The sequence below is a fragment of the Suricata suricatta genome, chromosome 5, assembly GCF_006229205.1.
Source record: "Suricata suricatta isolate VVHF042 chromosome 5, meerkat_22Aug2017_6uvM2_HiC, whole genome shotgun sequence".
NCBI classification, from domain to species: Eukaryota; Metazoa; Chordata; class Mammalia; order Carnivora; family Herpestidae; genus Suricata; species Suricata suricatta.
In genome coordinates, this window is record NC_043704.1 from 111,238,849 (window position 1) to 111,254,739 (window position 15,891).

The 15,891-nt window shown below is 41.9% G+C and overlaps 1 protein-coding gene across 1 annotated transcript in view; it reads left to right on the forward strand.

Moving 5' to 3' along the window:
• The window catches only part of MINDY4B (MINDY family member 4B), a 35,356-nt gene that overhangs the window by 18,715 nt on the left and 750 nt on the right, over positions 1 to 15,891 (forward strand). Inside the window, exons 9-11 of the mRNA XM_029940798.1 lie at positions 1,380 to 1,452; positions 2,074 to 2,235; positions 13,515 to 13,695. Coding sequence (XP_029796658.1) covers positions 1,380 to 1,452; positions 2,074 to 2,235; positions 13,515 to 13,695 — 416 coding nt within the window. The remainder of the gene's footprint in view (positions 1 to 1,379; positions 1,453 to 2,073; positions 2,236 to 13,514; positions 13,696 to 15,891) is intronic.

Here is a 15,891-nt window from a genome sequence, read left to right on the forward strand (position 1 = left end):
TCACAGGTGGTACTTAATGTACCAAATGGATGTAAAGACAAGGAGTCTAGCAGATTGCAGAGGAGAAAGGGTCACCGGTAGACTAATCAAAGAAGGCTTCTTGGAAGAAGTGGACTTTCTTCTGGGCTATGAAAGGAAAATAACCTTTCAGAGAATCAGAGAGAGATATGAGTCTCTAGAAAGGAAGAGTTAAAAACCTTGAAGCAAAAATCTCCTAACACTTGTCTTTTGCATAATATCGTCACATTTTTGTGGTCTGTATTATTTACTTAACAGTTTTCTTTAAATCAACACAAATTTAAATATTAACTTCTTCCTTAACATTAATATCTTTTAAATCATGTATTTGCTGTGCTAAAGAAGAATGTGTTAAGCACATCCACTATAAGCATTTTTTAAATGCTTATATCTATACCACCTAAAATCACGCCACGTTTAGGACAACACTGCCCTGAATTATATCTGATGCCACCAAGGCACTCACCATGCTTGACCCAAGCTTTTAGTTCTTATTCAAGAAGGGCATGACTCCAGGGGTGCCTGGGTGGCTCAGCTGGTTAAGCCTCTGACTCTTGGTTTCAGCTCAGGTCATGAGCTCACGGTTTGTGAGTTTGAGCCCTCCATCAGGCTCTGCACTGACAACGTGGATGCTGCTGGGGATTCTCTCTTTCTCACTCTCTCTCAGCCCCTCTTGCATGCTCTCTCTCAAAAAAAAAAAAAAGAAAGAAACTTTAAAAAGTTTTTTTTAAATAAAAGAAGGGCATGACTTCTGTCCTGTGAACAGGTTCCTCCAAGAACACATTACAGTTCATTACCAGTACTCAGCACCTGTCCCTGGGCGAGAGCAGCAGCCACATTCTTCCTGGACTTTCTATTGTCTAGGGTGGGACCCCAAGCCCTGGTCTGTGGTAAAATAGTGGAGGCAGCCTTTCTGCAGTCAAGAAATGGGCTTAACCCCCAAACTAGTAATTTCCACTTGAACAATCTGTTCAACTCTGTCTTGAGCCAGCACTCTCTGGAGTGGTCATGTGTCACTACCCTAAGCCAAGTATCCCTTGTCACTCAGAACAGTTTCTCCACTGAGCTCAGCAGCTACACAGAGCACACACAGAGGGAGCCTACTGTGTGCGATCTGTCACTTTGCCCTTCTCCCTCACTACCTGTCGGCGGCTTCCCCCACTGCATCCATGGCTTTTCCCATCATCTCTGCAGCCTAAGTCCTGGAAGCTTTTCTGGTGAGAGATGGAAATGTGCAAGGCACATGGGAGGGACAGTGACGAGGCAAACCTAGTGTGGGGAGGGGGAGGAAGGAGAAGCTGCGAGTTCCTGATGTGGTCGTTGTCCCTGACTTGAGGCTGATGGCACCTTGCATTCTGCAGGCTTCAGAAGGACCTAGATGCTTCCACTACTCAGCTGCTACAGCCAAGGGCTGGGGACTTCCTGTGCAGGCAGGTGGGTTGAGAGACTTTGTCTTTCTGTTATAGGATCTGAATGAGGCTTTTTTTTTTTTTTTCAATTAAGCATGTTCTCTCCTGAAGTGGAGAGTGATTGGGTTATCTTTGAAAGACTGAGAAGATGCTAACGTGAGTTTGTTACCAGAGTCAATGTTCTCATTTCCATTACAGTCTTTCCAGTTTCCCTCTGAAAGCCCCACATTCCTGATGTTCTACAGACCTGTTAGGAACTATCTTGACAGGACCCACCAGGAATCCCTAATCATGGAAAGAAAAGTACTATAAAAACACCTTAGCTTATTGCTTCTTAAATCAGAACTATGGAAACCAGAGTTTATAAGAAATGTAAAGGGAGGGAGGGCAATCAGATGGAAGTGGGAGACACGGGGAGTTATGCTGCACGGCTCCAGAAACAGTCAATAAGCTTCTGTTTCAACCCTGCCGAACGCTGACGATGTGTTTTTCCTGAATTATGTAGTATGTGATTTCATTCTTTTAAGTAAAACTGGTGATTTTTCAGTGATTATTAAAAGAAAAAAAGAAGTTAAAAGAAAAAAGAAATTAAGTCCTTTTGTCATTGCTACCTAAAATATAACTATTTGTAAAATGTGTCGTCTAGGCAGTTTTAAACATGATTTTAACTGGAAGAGCAAGTCCAAATGTCTTTAATGGCTGTCAGAAAGGAAAGTCTCAAGAAATATTACATGGGGTCCTGACCCGCAGCGACATCGGATACTTGCATTGGGGTAAGGACACCTCAGAGGATGACAGGCTTTCACAGGTGAGTGTGCTTTGATTCTCAACCACACAACCAGAGTAGCAATATTTTGACTGTTGTTTTTTAGGGTCGATATTAAGGCAATGAAAATCTGAGCTAACTTTGTTTTACCATATCCCTGCACATCGCCCACCCACCATATGCACGTACACAGACAGACTTTCAGAGTCGAAATGTAAACATCTGAGTCTGCTGTACCTGCATCACATTTTATTTTATATATTTTTATGCATATAGAGGACGGGTCAGGTCATATAAGTAATATGCAACTAATTTTTTGAAAAAGAATACTTGAAATATAAAGGGGGAAAGGGAAAGTCCCATTTCTCCCCACCCAGCTTCAGGTGTCCTTCTCAGAAATCAATACTGTCAGCAGCTTCTGGGGATCTTGCCAATTCTGCATTTATGCAAATTAATGCATATTTTCTATATATTGCTTAAGGCCTTAAAAAAATCATTGGGGTAAAAAAGAGCCCCCCACCCACCCCCCAGGAAACTCTTCTCAAAAAGATTTCCAATTCAGGGGATTGACAAACTCTAACAAACAAAGTAGAATGTGCTGTTGAAAAACATAACCAGAGAATTAAGAGGTGATTCTGCAAAAACAAACAGGAGAGAGGGGAAGAAAGCAAATATACCCACCCCAAATCATAAATCAAAGATGCTTCTGTGATAGTTTCACAAAGATCTTCATCCTAAAACCCAGAGAAAGCAAGGCAGGTGCTGTGAAAAGCCACACTTCTCTGGAGTGACAATGAAATTAACTAGAATGTAATCCAATATGACAGTGACAAACGTCCCCAGCCTCTCCCAATCACCAGCACCAAATGAGGGCCCTGCTGCTCAGTGCCTGTCCTGCACTCTCCCAGTTCAGCTCAAAATCCCTTTTGTGTGCATAGGACTCCATGTTTTATAAGATCTTTTATATAAAAGCTTTACTTGTCTTTCCCGCTACTGGGAAAGTAGGCTCCAGCTGCAATGCCTTATTCATGAAATCCACATCTCGTTACACCTACAAAATCACATGTCTGATGGCATCAGAAAAGTAGAGTTGGACCATAGTAGAATTAAGTACAAATTGTATACAGGCGTGTTTAAAAGTTTGCTTATTATTCCTTGAGTTTGAAATCTAGGCCTAGAATAGAAAAATGAGAAGTGATGGAGAAGCTAAAAGTAAAAGAAATGAACCCAATCCCATCACCCAGGGGTCAATCCTTTCAGAAATCCTTCCTTTTCTTTTTCTTTTGTATATGAATATGTTTTATCCTACTCTTCTGAAATCTGCCTTTCTCATTTAACACAAATATCTGTGAATACAGTCAATGAATGTATGCCCTTCATTATATTCAATGGATGCAAAGAGTTCTACTGTATAAATGTAAAAGGCTGTACCGTATAAATGTAAATGAATACCTGGTCAGTGATGGGATTTGTTATTGTTATAAAATTCCTGATCACTTGGTCCCAGATAATCTAGAAATTCCTCTTAGCATTTGATATGCATAATAAATAGGAAAACTAAGTCACAAATAAGGGACTTGCAGATTTCATTTTACATATTTTTCTTCTTTTTCAACCATACATGGTCACTTGATGTCCATGGCCAAGCACTCTGTACCCATCCTAGCTTGACAACACGCCAATACTGAGTCTGGAGGAAAATGGAGGGGGACATGGGGGGCAGGTTTTAAGGAATGGGGACACAAACACCACAATAGTAGTTTTACTGCTTTGTCTATTATTACAAAGCCTTTTCCTGCTATTTCACTATATTCTCATGATAAACTACAAGATTTAAAAGAGTGTTTCTCACATTTCAGTCATTTGAGTAGGTAATTCACTGCTTTGTCATATCTCCACACCTGCTCCACACTTTGCTATTACTTGATTAATATTTTTCTTTAAATCAACTCACTTTAAAAATTTAAATGTAACCTTTTCTGCAGCAGTAATACAAGCCATGGACTTGACATATGACTTTTTTCCTAATATATACTTAAATAAATATTTTTCCAAAATATTTTTAATGTTTATTTATTTATTTTTAAATATTTTTTAAATTTATTTTTGAGAGAGAGAGAGAGAGAGACAGAATGGGAGCAGAGGAAGGGCAGAGCAAAGTGGAAACACAAAATCTGAAGCAGGCTCCAGGTTCTGAGCTTTCAGCACAGAGCCCGATGCTGGGCCCAAACTCACAAACTGTGAGATCATAACCTAAGCCAGTTGGACACTTTACGAACTGAGCCACCCAGCACCCCAATATGTTTTGTTTTAAAGCTCATCCCTGTGCCACTAACTTTCCTGCCACAGGCTACCAATCAACACTTTGCACCACACTTTGAAAACCTAGTATAAAAGTGAAGGAGTTTTTGTAACATGTAGGAAACAGTCCCAACCGGAAAACCAAGACACTGGGTTGGAGACTTTGCCCTGCCACTCACAAGGGTGTCGCTTGGACCAGTCACTTAAGCTCTCTAAGCCTGTTTCCTCATCTCACACTAGTGTCTCAACACCTGCTCTTCAACCACAGGACTGACGTGGAGAGCAAACAAAATCACGAATGCCAAAGTCAAAATGACAGGTACACATACAAATTTACAAGAGGTGATAAATGACACTATAGTGCTTTACTTGGCAACGTTCACCCATCATCTCCTAATTGTGAAGCTCTGAGTCCTACGTGAGCCAGTACCTATACATACACCAATTACTTGGGGAAAGATATAGGCAATAAATGCCAGAGAACAGTGATCTCAACACTGGTTGCACATTGAAATCACCTGGAGAGTTTGTTTCTTTAACAGCCTTTATTTTTTCGAGCAATTGTTTTTTCTCAACAGAATTAAGCGGAAGGTACAAAAATTTCCAATATACTCCCTGGCCCCTGCACATGCATAGCCTCCCCCATTAGCAACATCCCCCACCAGAATGGTGTATTTGTTACAACGGATGAGCCCTGACTGACACATCATAATTATCCAAAGTCCACAGCTTACATTATGTTACAATCTTGGTGTTGTACAATGTGTGGATTTGGACAAGTGGATAATGACATGTGTCCACCATTATAGCATGACAGAGAGTAGTTTCACTGCCCTTAAAAGTCCTCTGAGCTCCAACTGGTCATCCCTCCCTCCCCCAGGCCTTAACAATAACTGATGTTTTTACTGTGTCTATAGTTCTACCTTTTCCAGAAAGTCAGATGGTTGGAATCATACAGCATGTAGCCTTTTCAGATTGGCTTCTTTCATGAAACAATATATAAGTTTAAGTTTCTTCCATATCTTTCACAGCTCAATTGCTCATTTTGTCACAGTGCTGGATAGTATTCCACTGGAAGATTGTAAATAATATTTCATTGACTAGATAATATCCCACTGATGTGCCACAGTTTACCCATTCACCTACAAAAGACATGTTGATTGCTTCCAAGTTTTGCCAATTATGGATAAAGTGGCTGTAAACATCCATGTGCAGGTTTTTATGTGGACCTAAGTTTTCAACATCTTTAGATAGATACTAGGGAGCATAATTGCTGAATATATCATAAAAGTGTTTAGTTTGGGGGGCACCTGGGTGGCTCAGTCAGTTAAGCAACTGACTCTTAATTTTGGCTCAGGTCATGATCCCATTGTTCATAGGTTCAGGCCCCGTGTCAGGCTCTGCACTGACAGCATGGAGCCTGCTTGGAATTCTCTCCCCCACCCTCTCTGCCCCTCCCCTGCTCACACTTGTGTGTGCATGCATGCGCATGCTCTCTCTCTCTCAAAATAAATAAACTTAGAAAAGAAAAAGAGTGTTTGGCTTTGTAAGAAACTGGCAGACTGCCTTCCAAAGTAACTAGACATTTTCACGTCCCCACCAGCAATGAGTTGAGTTCCTGCTACCCCACATCCTCTCCAGCCTTTGGAGTTGTGAGTGTTCTGGATTTTGGTCATTCTCATAGGTGTAGAGTCATATTTCATTGCTGTTTTCATTTTCACTTCCCTGACATTGCCATCTGTATATTTTGTTGGGTGAAGTGTCTGTTAAACTCTTTGGCCCACTTGGAAAGCTCTTCAAACTACCAATGCCCAGGTCATCCCCCAGAACAGTGTCAGCGTCCTGTGTATAGGAGCCGCATAGACACAGAGGGCCCCACGTTCAGAAGGCCTTGCCCTTGGTTGAATGCTTTGCTGTCACCACCTTAAAATTAATAATTTTTGAATAAACGTCCTGTGTTTTCATTTTGTGCTGGGCCACAATTCCATACCCCGTCCTAGCCAATGACCTTGCTCTGTTTGGTCTAGAGAGCATCTGCTGAGGACTGGAATCTTTAAAGCCCCCAAGTGATTCTGATGTGCGACTGGGTTTAAAGACCTCTGTTCTAGAGCAGGGCTGAGAAGCCTCAGCACTGAAATTTTAGACTGGATAGTTTCTTTGTGGTGGGGGTTGGCCTATTATGGGCTGTCTCCCAGCGTCCCTGGCCTCTGCCCCCTGGATGCCAGTAGCTCTGCCCTTCAATGTAACAACCAAAAAGGTCTCCAGACATTACCCAATATACTCTGGGGAAAAATTTGCCCTGGTAGAACTGATGCTGTAAAGGAAGCGGGGGTGGGGGGTGTGTGTGGAAGGGGAGATGGGGGATCTCGTTAGACCTAACTGATTAAATCCATGTGTGTAGACTTCAAAAACTCGCTATTGCAAAGAGTGTCTCCTTTCAGTTGGTATCAGAAAGGTTGACAGGTTTCTGCTCCTTTAAACATCTGCAAGGTTTTGGGGACACGTCTCAGACCTTATCTGAAATTAAAATTAAATGGATGTTTGCTAAATAGCTGCTCAGTTGCTCTGAGAAAAGGGATTATGTCAAGAGTATGCCACAAAAAGACAGAGAGAGACCGAGAGAAAGAGAATGTGTGCCTCAGACTGAAGAATCTATAGAGATCCAGCACTACCATTTTCTCTGGATCCTATTTCTTTCTATACAAGTTGGCTCAGCTGCTAAATCATGCTCTAAAGAAAATTATCTGCAGAGTCTAAAATATCCTCCAATAATAAAGTGGATGTTTGCAGGGACCTTAAAGTAAGTCAAAAGGCCAAGGCATAAGGTAAAAAACAAGAGTTTTCCTTCCTGCTGAGAAGAGGCCAAAATGTACCAGACCACACAGGACCATCATCCAAATGCTTGCTCATAGATTGGAAGTAGGGTAAAGCACGGGAACTGTGCAGGTTAGGTGTACATAGAAATCTACATAGAAATCAAATCTACAATGCTTCTATCTTTTCAAAAGTGACTCGTGACTTTTCTTTTTTTTTCTTTTTTTTTTAATTTTTTTAATGTTTTATTTATTTTTGATACAGAGAGACAGAGCATGAGAGGGGGAGGGGGAGGGGCAGAGAGAGAAGGAGACACAGGACCGGAAGCAGCTCCAGGCTCTGAGCTAGCTGTCAGCACAGAGCCCAACGCAGGGCTCGAACCCACGAACGTGAGATCTGACCTGAGCCGAAGTCGGAGGCTTAACCGACTGAGCCACCCAGGCGCCCCTCATGTGACTTTTCATCCTTCCTTCTTGGACTCCGCACTTGCTCTCTCTCCAGGGAGACTCCTATGATCCTGGCCTCAGTGAAGATTGCCTGCAATTGCACCCTAATGACCTGAAACCCTGAGGATGTTTATTATATTGTCTCTGTCATGCACTTGGAATTTGGTTTCAGAACAAATGTATTAAAGAGCAAATCCTGACTGGCGGTTAGTTTTCTTACTTGAACTGCTGGGATATAGGACTATGTCAGATATATACACGTATATATGTGTATATATACATACATACATATACACACATATATAAAGTTTTTTTAATCAGAAGGTGCTTTTTAAAATTCTTTCTGTATCAGCTCATTATTTGGGGATAAAAGCAATCCATAATTCATCATATTATTAAAATAATCATGTATATACATATGCATATAATTTTACATATATTTTGACATCCCTGAAGATGGTAATTAAAGTACATATGAGGCTTATTTACTCATTGGAGTGCTGGCAGCGTCTTGTAGAGCGCACACGCTATGCACTAGGCTCTTTCTGAGCCACTGCAGTGATAGCTTATTTCATTTAATCTTCACTTCTACTCAAACATATAGGTGTTAGTTTTAGTCCAGTGTCTATTTGACCATCCATTTTAAATATGAGAAAATCTGGGCTGAGAAAAATGTAGGAACTTGCCCACGGCCACCTGCTGTCAGGGCCAGTGTCAGGATGCCAGAGAGAACCACCTCCCTCAAAGCCCACACTTGGGGTGCCTGGGTGGCTTAGTCGGTTAAGCTTCCGGCTTCAGCTCAGGTCATGATCTCATAGTCGTGAGTTTAAGCCCCGCATCAGGCTCTGTGCTGAGAGCTAGTTCAGAGCCTGGAGCCTGCTTTGGATTCTGTGTCTCCCTCTCTCTCTGATCCTCCCCTGCTCATGCTGTCTCTGTCTCTCAAAAATAAATAAAAAACATTTAAAAAAGAAAAAAAGCCCACACTCTGCCCATTGAGTCATGCTGCCTGTCATTATCATCTTTTCTCATCTTCTGAGAGAGTGATAAATACAAAATGCCAGTTCTTAGAATTATATTCTATCATAAGTGCTTTTATAATCTATTGTATCTCTGAATTTATATATAGAGGTAGATTTATTCGTAGGATATCACCTATAATATCCACATGGAAACACTGATGTTAGACTCTAACAGTTAGATGGTGGCAAAACCACCACTAGGGTTTAGAAGGCAGGACTCAACATGCTAGAACTTTTTACGTTGACTTCTAGGTTCAAGCTCTTGTTTAGGTTGACTGTGTACTACCTGTATGTGGGGCATAGTCTGAAAAGTACCTGCTCCCTTTCACCTGCTGGTTTGGCAGACAGAGTCCATCAAGGCTATGTCCCAAAGGACAAGCTCGGTGTGACTCAGAGATGTGCTAACCAGAGGACCCACATAACTGCAGTGTATCCAGAAGTCTAATAGTTCAGAGTCTTCTGTCATAGACCGAAGTCTGCTCAAGAAGGAATTAGATGTGGTTCTAGAACAGCGCTCTCTGTATCACTGGATTGACGACCCCACAGCCACTCGCCTTCCTTTCTGCTCTGAGTAGGAGCAAAGGATTCATGCACATGAATTCTTCCACAGAGGATTCATGAACGTACCAACTGGGTACCTCAGCACTTTACGGGTATTTAGGGGCTCCTGCCTAGGCAGCATGTTGCCTATCAGCAGATTGTATGTACCCACTCATAATGAAAATCTACTGAAAGAAAGGTTTCTGAGTTCAAAAGAAAACCAGGATGCTAACAGGCTCTTCTGTCGGGGTGAAGCTCATCCTATAAATGCTGTGTCTATCTTCCTAAAGTAAATCTCATCTTACTCTGGGATAAAATTGCAGAGACTGCAAAAACACACGTCTTTCAGTCCCAATGTCACAGCCCAGTGAGTGAGATTTAAAAAAACAAACAAACAGAGTTCTCATTAGATGACATGGCAAGGCCCCCCCAGAGCCCACCAGACTGACAGTTCCTGCGGATCGCAGCCAGCTACCTACAAGATGAGGCACTATTTTGAAGCCTCCCATCACTTTTCTATTTGAAGGTACAGGTTTGAGTGTGAGGTTCCAATACCTAAGTGAGAACATAAAGCAGTTTGAGTCTAACACCATCTGGAAAGCCTTAGGAGGTTCGCATTATCTTTGCACCTGCCACGGAGAAGAAAAATCAACTCTGATTTTTAGAAGGGACTGAAGCCATTTAGGTCTTGCTGGAATTACTCCCCTGGCAGCCCTGGCAGAGTGCACCACCATCCCAGCCGTCGCCTCTTTCCTCTTGAAATTCCCTTTAAAGGGCGGAGTAGGAAGAAATCTCACCATGAAAGTACCCGTGAAGCTCCACCCACCATGCGAAGCTCCACCCGCCATGCGAAGCTCCACCCACCATGCGAAGCTCCACCCGCCACGTGAAGCACAGGCGCTCTTGCACTAAGTTGCTGAGGTGGCACCCTGCAAACACGACAACATACCTGCAAGCTCGCTGAGGGAAGTTACATCAACTTTGTGTTCCAGGTGCAGAGACGAGAGCCAGACCACTCATGGTTATGCACACGAATCTTCACCAGGAAGCAGGGCAGAAAGCACAAATTTCCAACACCTTCCTCCAGTTCCAATTACCAGACTGGACCCTTGGGACTCCCAATATCAAGCTCATTATGCAAAGGCACACTGTAAGCACTATTGTTCTAGATGGCATAAAAAAAGAATTACAAGGACTTAATTCTTGCCCCGTAGTGTTTAGAATTTGTCCATCCTTCATCCTGTCCTTGTAATTTTACACTGGCTTAAATGATACATGTTAGGAAAGGCTTCATTGCTGCATGTAATGCTAAACCTCCTGGGCTTATTATACAATGAGTGAACTTAAGAAGAAAGGTATTTTATTTATAGCACTACTGTATCACAAGTTAATTTCCTTTTTACCATAGCAACATGAGGCAACATGCACAAATTCTGCATTTGGGGACTCTCACCAGTAAAACGTATTTAGAATGCTGCTTTTGGGGGTGGGGGTTAACTGATAAACTGTCTACCCAAAAGCAACACAAATTCTTAACTGAAAGTTCCAAACACATCATGTGGTATGCTAAGAAAAGAAGGGGATAGAGGTGCCTGGGTGGCTCAATCGGTTGAGCACCTGACTTCGGCTCGGGTCATGATCTCACGTTTGCTGGGTTCAAGCCTAACATGTGGCTCTGTGTTGACAGCTAGCTTGGAGCCTGGAGCTTGCTTCACATTCTGTGTCTCCTCCCTCTCTCTCTCCTCCCCCTCTTTGGCTCATGCTCTGTCTCTTTTTCTCTCAAAAATAAATAAACTTTAAAAAAAAGAAAAGAAGGGGACATAATATTTGGCTGGATTCAATCAGGAGGTGCTTTGTTTTGTTTTTGCATGACTCATCTTTTTTTTTAAATTTATTTATTCATTTTGAGCTGGGGGAGGGACTAGCAGAGAGAGAGAGGGAGAGAGAGAATACCAAGCAGGCTCCACACTGTCAGCACAGAGCCCAGTGCAGGGCATGAACTCACAAGCCATGAGATCATGACCGGAGCTGAGATCAAGAGTTGGACACTTAGCTGCCTGAGCCACCCAGCCGCTCCTACAGGACTCATTTAAACCAGGTGCGTTCTCAGCTGTAATCTTAAGGCTTTCCTCTGAGAGTTAATACCCACACTGCCTTGACAGTCATGCATGACATTTTCCTTTTCACCAGAATCTATCAAGGCAAGTGAACCCTCTGCTTGCTCAGTATGGAGTCTCTGTATTGTTGTTACCTTGGGGGCTGGAGACTGTTGTATTTATAACTACTTCATTTTCCTCCTGCTCTAATAAAATCTTGAGTAGCTTTGAGTTCAGAAAAGAAAACCATTGCATTGTTGCATCAAGTAACAATAGTGTGCTGTAAGCACTTGCTGAGTGACACCTGAATGCCAGGTGACTTCTGCCTACATTACAAAAACTCCAATATCATACATGTCTATCTTCTATTACCTCCACCTAAACATAACTTACAGGAACCTTCATTGGGTGAAAATCAGTCACAATTCAATTCTTTTGACTTTCGGAATAAGTGACCTTTTATTCCAAATAGCCCTCAAGTTCCCAATTAGTTTATTCAAACTTCCATGTCCTGCAGATCATACTTTGATTCTATATAACCTGAGTACCTAAGGTACCATGGCAAGAAGGCCTAAGGAAGAAAGGGCTTATTTTATAACTAATAAATGGGTACAATGTTATTTGCAACTTGTGGGTGGATTCTTGGAACGTAATCACATTTGGCTGCTTCAATGGCACATCCTCTGTGTTTTATTTCTGTTGTAGCCAGTGGGTGACTTGCCCATTTGATACGTGAGATGCTCATACTACACTCAGCCCAGAGGGGCTAATTCTAATAAGAGTAGAGAAGCAAATCCTGCACCTACAATGACCACGTCCAAATTGGGGTGCTAGGCTTGCAACCCTTTTTTAAATCAGTAACTAAAACTTAGCTCATGTCTTTCAAACACAGTAATATAATTTTTCTATGGTAACTAAAAGGGAAAATCTTAAAGACAAAAGCATCTCTGATTCACCCACTCACCCACAACTGAAGAATTTTAAACTAAAGCAAAACGAAAAGATTTGAATAGAACTATTGAGAAATCAAAATGTCAAGTTATTAGCCTTTAATACTTGGGTTTACGAAACGTGATAATTTTTCAAAGCTGGATTTTCCATAAAAGAGAATCTGTTCCTGAACACACAGTACAACTCAAAGGACTGAGAAGGAAAGAAACAGAATTGGATCCTTCCGTTATGGGAAGACACACCAAGGGTCCATAGCTTTCCTTGGCATCACATGAAAATGATGTTTTTTTCCGTCATTTTCTCAGGCTTATTTCTCTAAGTAAAAAAAAAAAAAAAAAAGCTTTTAACATTAATGAATTTTAATGGCAATCTTTAAAAAAATATGTACTTTCCTGCCTCTTTAAATAAAATGGTAGATATCATAAATAGAAAGGCACTATTATAGCGCTACCCTCAGGATCTATGCCTGTCAGAGTAGTACTTTTGTCCGTCTAATTCATTAGCTGCCGAATTGACAGTTGCCTGGAAAAAATAGATAAACTAGTTAAAAGAGTAAATTTAATATTATTATTGTGATGCTAAACTAGTATATTCAGCTCTAAGTAGATCTTCACATTTGATCTACATGTTAACATGTAGATATTTATATATATGCATGAGTGAGTATGTGTGTGTGTGTGTGTGTGTGTGTTCTCATTTCCCTGGAACTCTTCCCTATATTCAACATATTCTATCTTTCTGTATTCTAAGTGTTTTCTTTTTCCCATATTCTAAATGGTTAGTGTTTCCAAAAGTCAGACGACCTGCTGAGTGAAATACTGTCCTATCCGGAGCACCGGAGTAGATACACCAGTCAGTGACAAAGACAGAGTGAAGTCCCCTTATTCCACCTGGACACTTATAATTCAGTTTATGTATTCCCTACTTAACTTCAAAACCAAACTGAGGCAGTTCTATTCCTCCAGGAGGCCACCCAGTGTGACCACCCCACCACACCATTCATGCATGTAAATTCGTTCCTGAGGAAACCTTCACTTCTTGGCACTCTGAGATGAGAAGCCTCAGAGCTGTTTCTTGATCATGATGATGGATCAGCATCTACCGCGATGTGACAACATCTATATACTCATCTGCATTCCCCTCTTTCCTTCCAGGTGGGCAGCAGACTGAAGACTCCCAAATTACCTATCTGGCTATGCAACATCAATGGAAATTCCAGTGTCCTTTTTAGCACAAACACGCAGCTCTTATCAGACTGGAAAGTGGAGCATCGCTTTGATCTGTATTTTTACAGTGGCCAGCCCCCACGGAAGACGCCTGCGCGTCTCACAGTAGGTGAGCCTGTCAGATTCCAAGTGCCGGAGTGCTTTAGTGAGCTCAAAAAGATGCGGCCGCCGATGCTTCCCAGCTGTGCAGATACCCACACTGGCTTTGCAGGAAAATGTTTAGGCTTGATTTCCGAAATGAAACCTATGCATGAGTTCCACGGGCCTCAACCCAAACTTTGCAACCTGGGAATTCTAAAGCTGCTTTAGATAAGAACAGGGAGGGTTAGACATAGCACAGAGGAGCAAATACGTTTCGGGTAAGAGAAAAAACAAAAGGGGAAGAGCCAAATTTCTGAAAGGCACTCTATAGGAACTTTGGTCTGTGAGCGTAAGGCATGTAATACCCGAGGAAAGAACCAGAACCAGAGGGACTGGGACAGAGGACGGGTTCCATCTGGTCAGTTCTGTCCTACAGGTGATCAGATGATCATCCAGTGGCAGAAGTAAGCAAATCGAGAGTGCATTTCTGTTGAGGTTAGTTCAGAAAACATTTTTGAGCCTCTATTAAGTGCTAGGCACTGGGACAGACACTAGGCGAGCAACAGTAAGTAAGGCACAGTCCCAGCAAAACTGGAGGTTCCACGCCAATGGAAGAAGCAGACAACCACACAGGTCATTTTCATTTCAATTACAACTATATTCCTTTAAACCCACAAGGAAGGGGTGCCTGGGGGGCTCAGTCGGTTAAGCTTCTGACTTTGGCTCAGGTCATTATCTCATGGTTCATGAGTTTGAGCCCTGAGTTGGGCTCTGTGCTGACAGCTCAGAGCCTGGAGCCTGCTTCAGATTCTCTCTCTCTCTCTCTCTCTCTCTCTCTCTCTCTCTCTCTCCTGCACCTCCCCTGCTCACACTCTGTCTGTCTCTCTCTCAAAAATAAACATTAAGAAAAAATTTTAACTCCTAAGGAAAAAGACTAAACTTAAGCATTGCCCTTTGGACAAGGGGATAAACATGATGAGACTGGGAGTCTGTAGTGGGCACCTTGGTTTTACTGATGGGGGCTTGTTGGTTTGATGCCGGACTCTTGGCATTTAGCATCACAGAACTGGTATTAAGCAACTTTTCATTAGAATGAAATCTGGAAAAGTATCTTAGTGAATGTTTTATTTGTGTAGCTCCCAATTCTTTAATTATGAGAAATATATACTATTCCACTTAATTTAGGGTGACACTGACAATACATTCCTTAAAATATATTGCGATTTTGGGGGTTGGGTGGCTCATTCTATTAAGCGGCCAACTCTCGATCTCAGTTAAGGTCTTGATCTCAGGGTCATAAGTTCAAGCCCCATGTTGGGCTCCACACTGGGTCTGAAGCCTACTAAAAAAGTGTTTATTAAAGAAGATATATATTTATTTATTTTTGAAAGAGAGAGAAAGCAAGAGAGGGCAGGCAGAGGGAGGAAGAGAGAATCCCAAGCAGGCTCCACACTCTTCGTGCAGAGCTCGACATGGGGCTTAAACTCATGAACCACAAGATCATGACCTGAGCCAAAATCAAGAGTGAAATGTTTGACTGACTGAGCCACCCAGGTACCCCCCTCAAAGTATTTTTTTAAATATATATTTACATTTTAAAATATATTTACATTTAAGTATATATAGTGAAACCTTGGTTTGTGAGCATAATTCATTCTGGAAACAGGCTTGTAATGCAAAGCATCTGCATACGAACGAGAATTTCAGGAGCCATTGGCTCTGTTGTGACCATATGATGTTAGGTGTCACGTACTACTCATTGCATGACATCACTGGCTTATCAAGTTAAAGTGTATTAGAAATGCTTGCTCATCTTGCACAACACTCCAAGAACAAGTTACTCCCAATCCAAGGTTTTACTGTGTATTATTGTTTCTACTTTACTCTCTTCTTTGAGGAAAGCATCATTATTGTATCAACTCACATGTGTCATCGCAAGCATTCTCATCTGGGCACTGTACTGGAAGCTTTACAGGTAATCCCATTATGTTCTCCCAAATGTCATACGAGGTAGATACTAGGCTATCTATTTTCACATAGAAGAAACTGAGGCAGCCAATAAATACTCAGTGAATAAATGAGGCTGAGCGATGTTAAATACCTTCTCAATCGTCATATGAGACCAAGCTGGCCCCTGGCCCCGGTTCTTGACTGCCTCACTAGACTACCTCACCCTTCACCCAAAAATGTAAATGTATTCTTAGAAGTACTTAGAAGTGAGGGG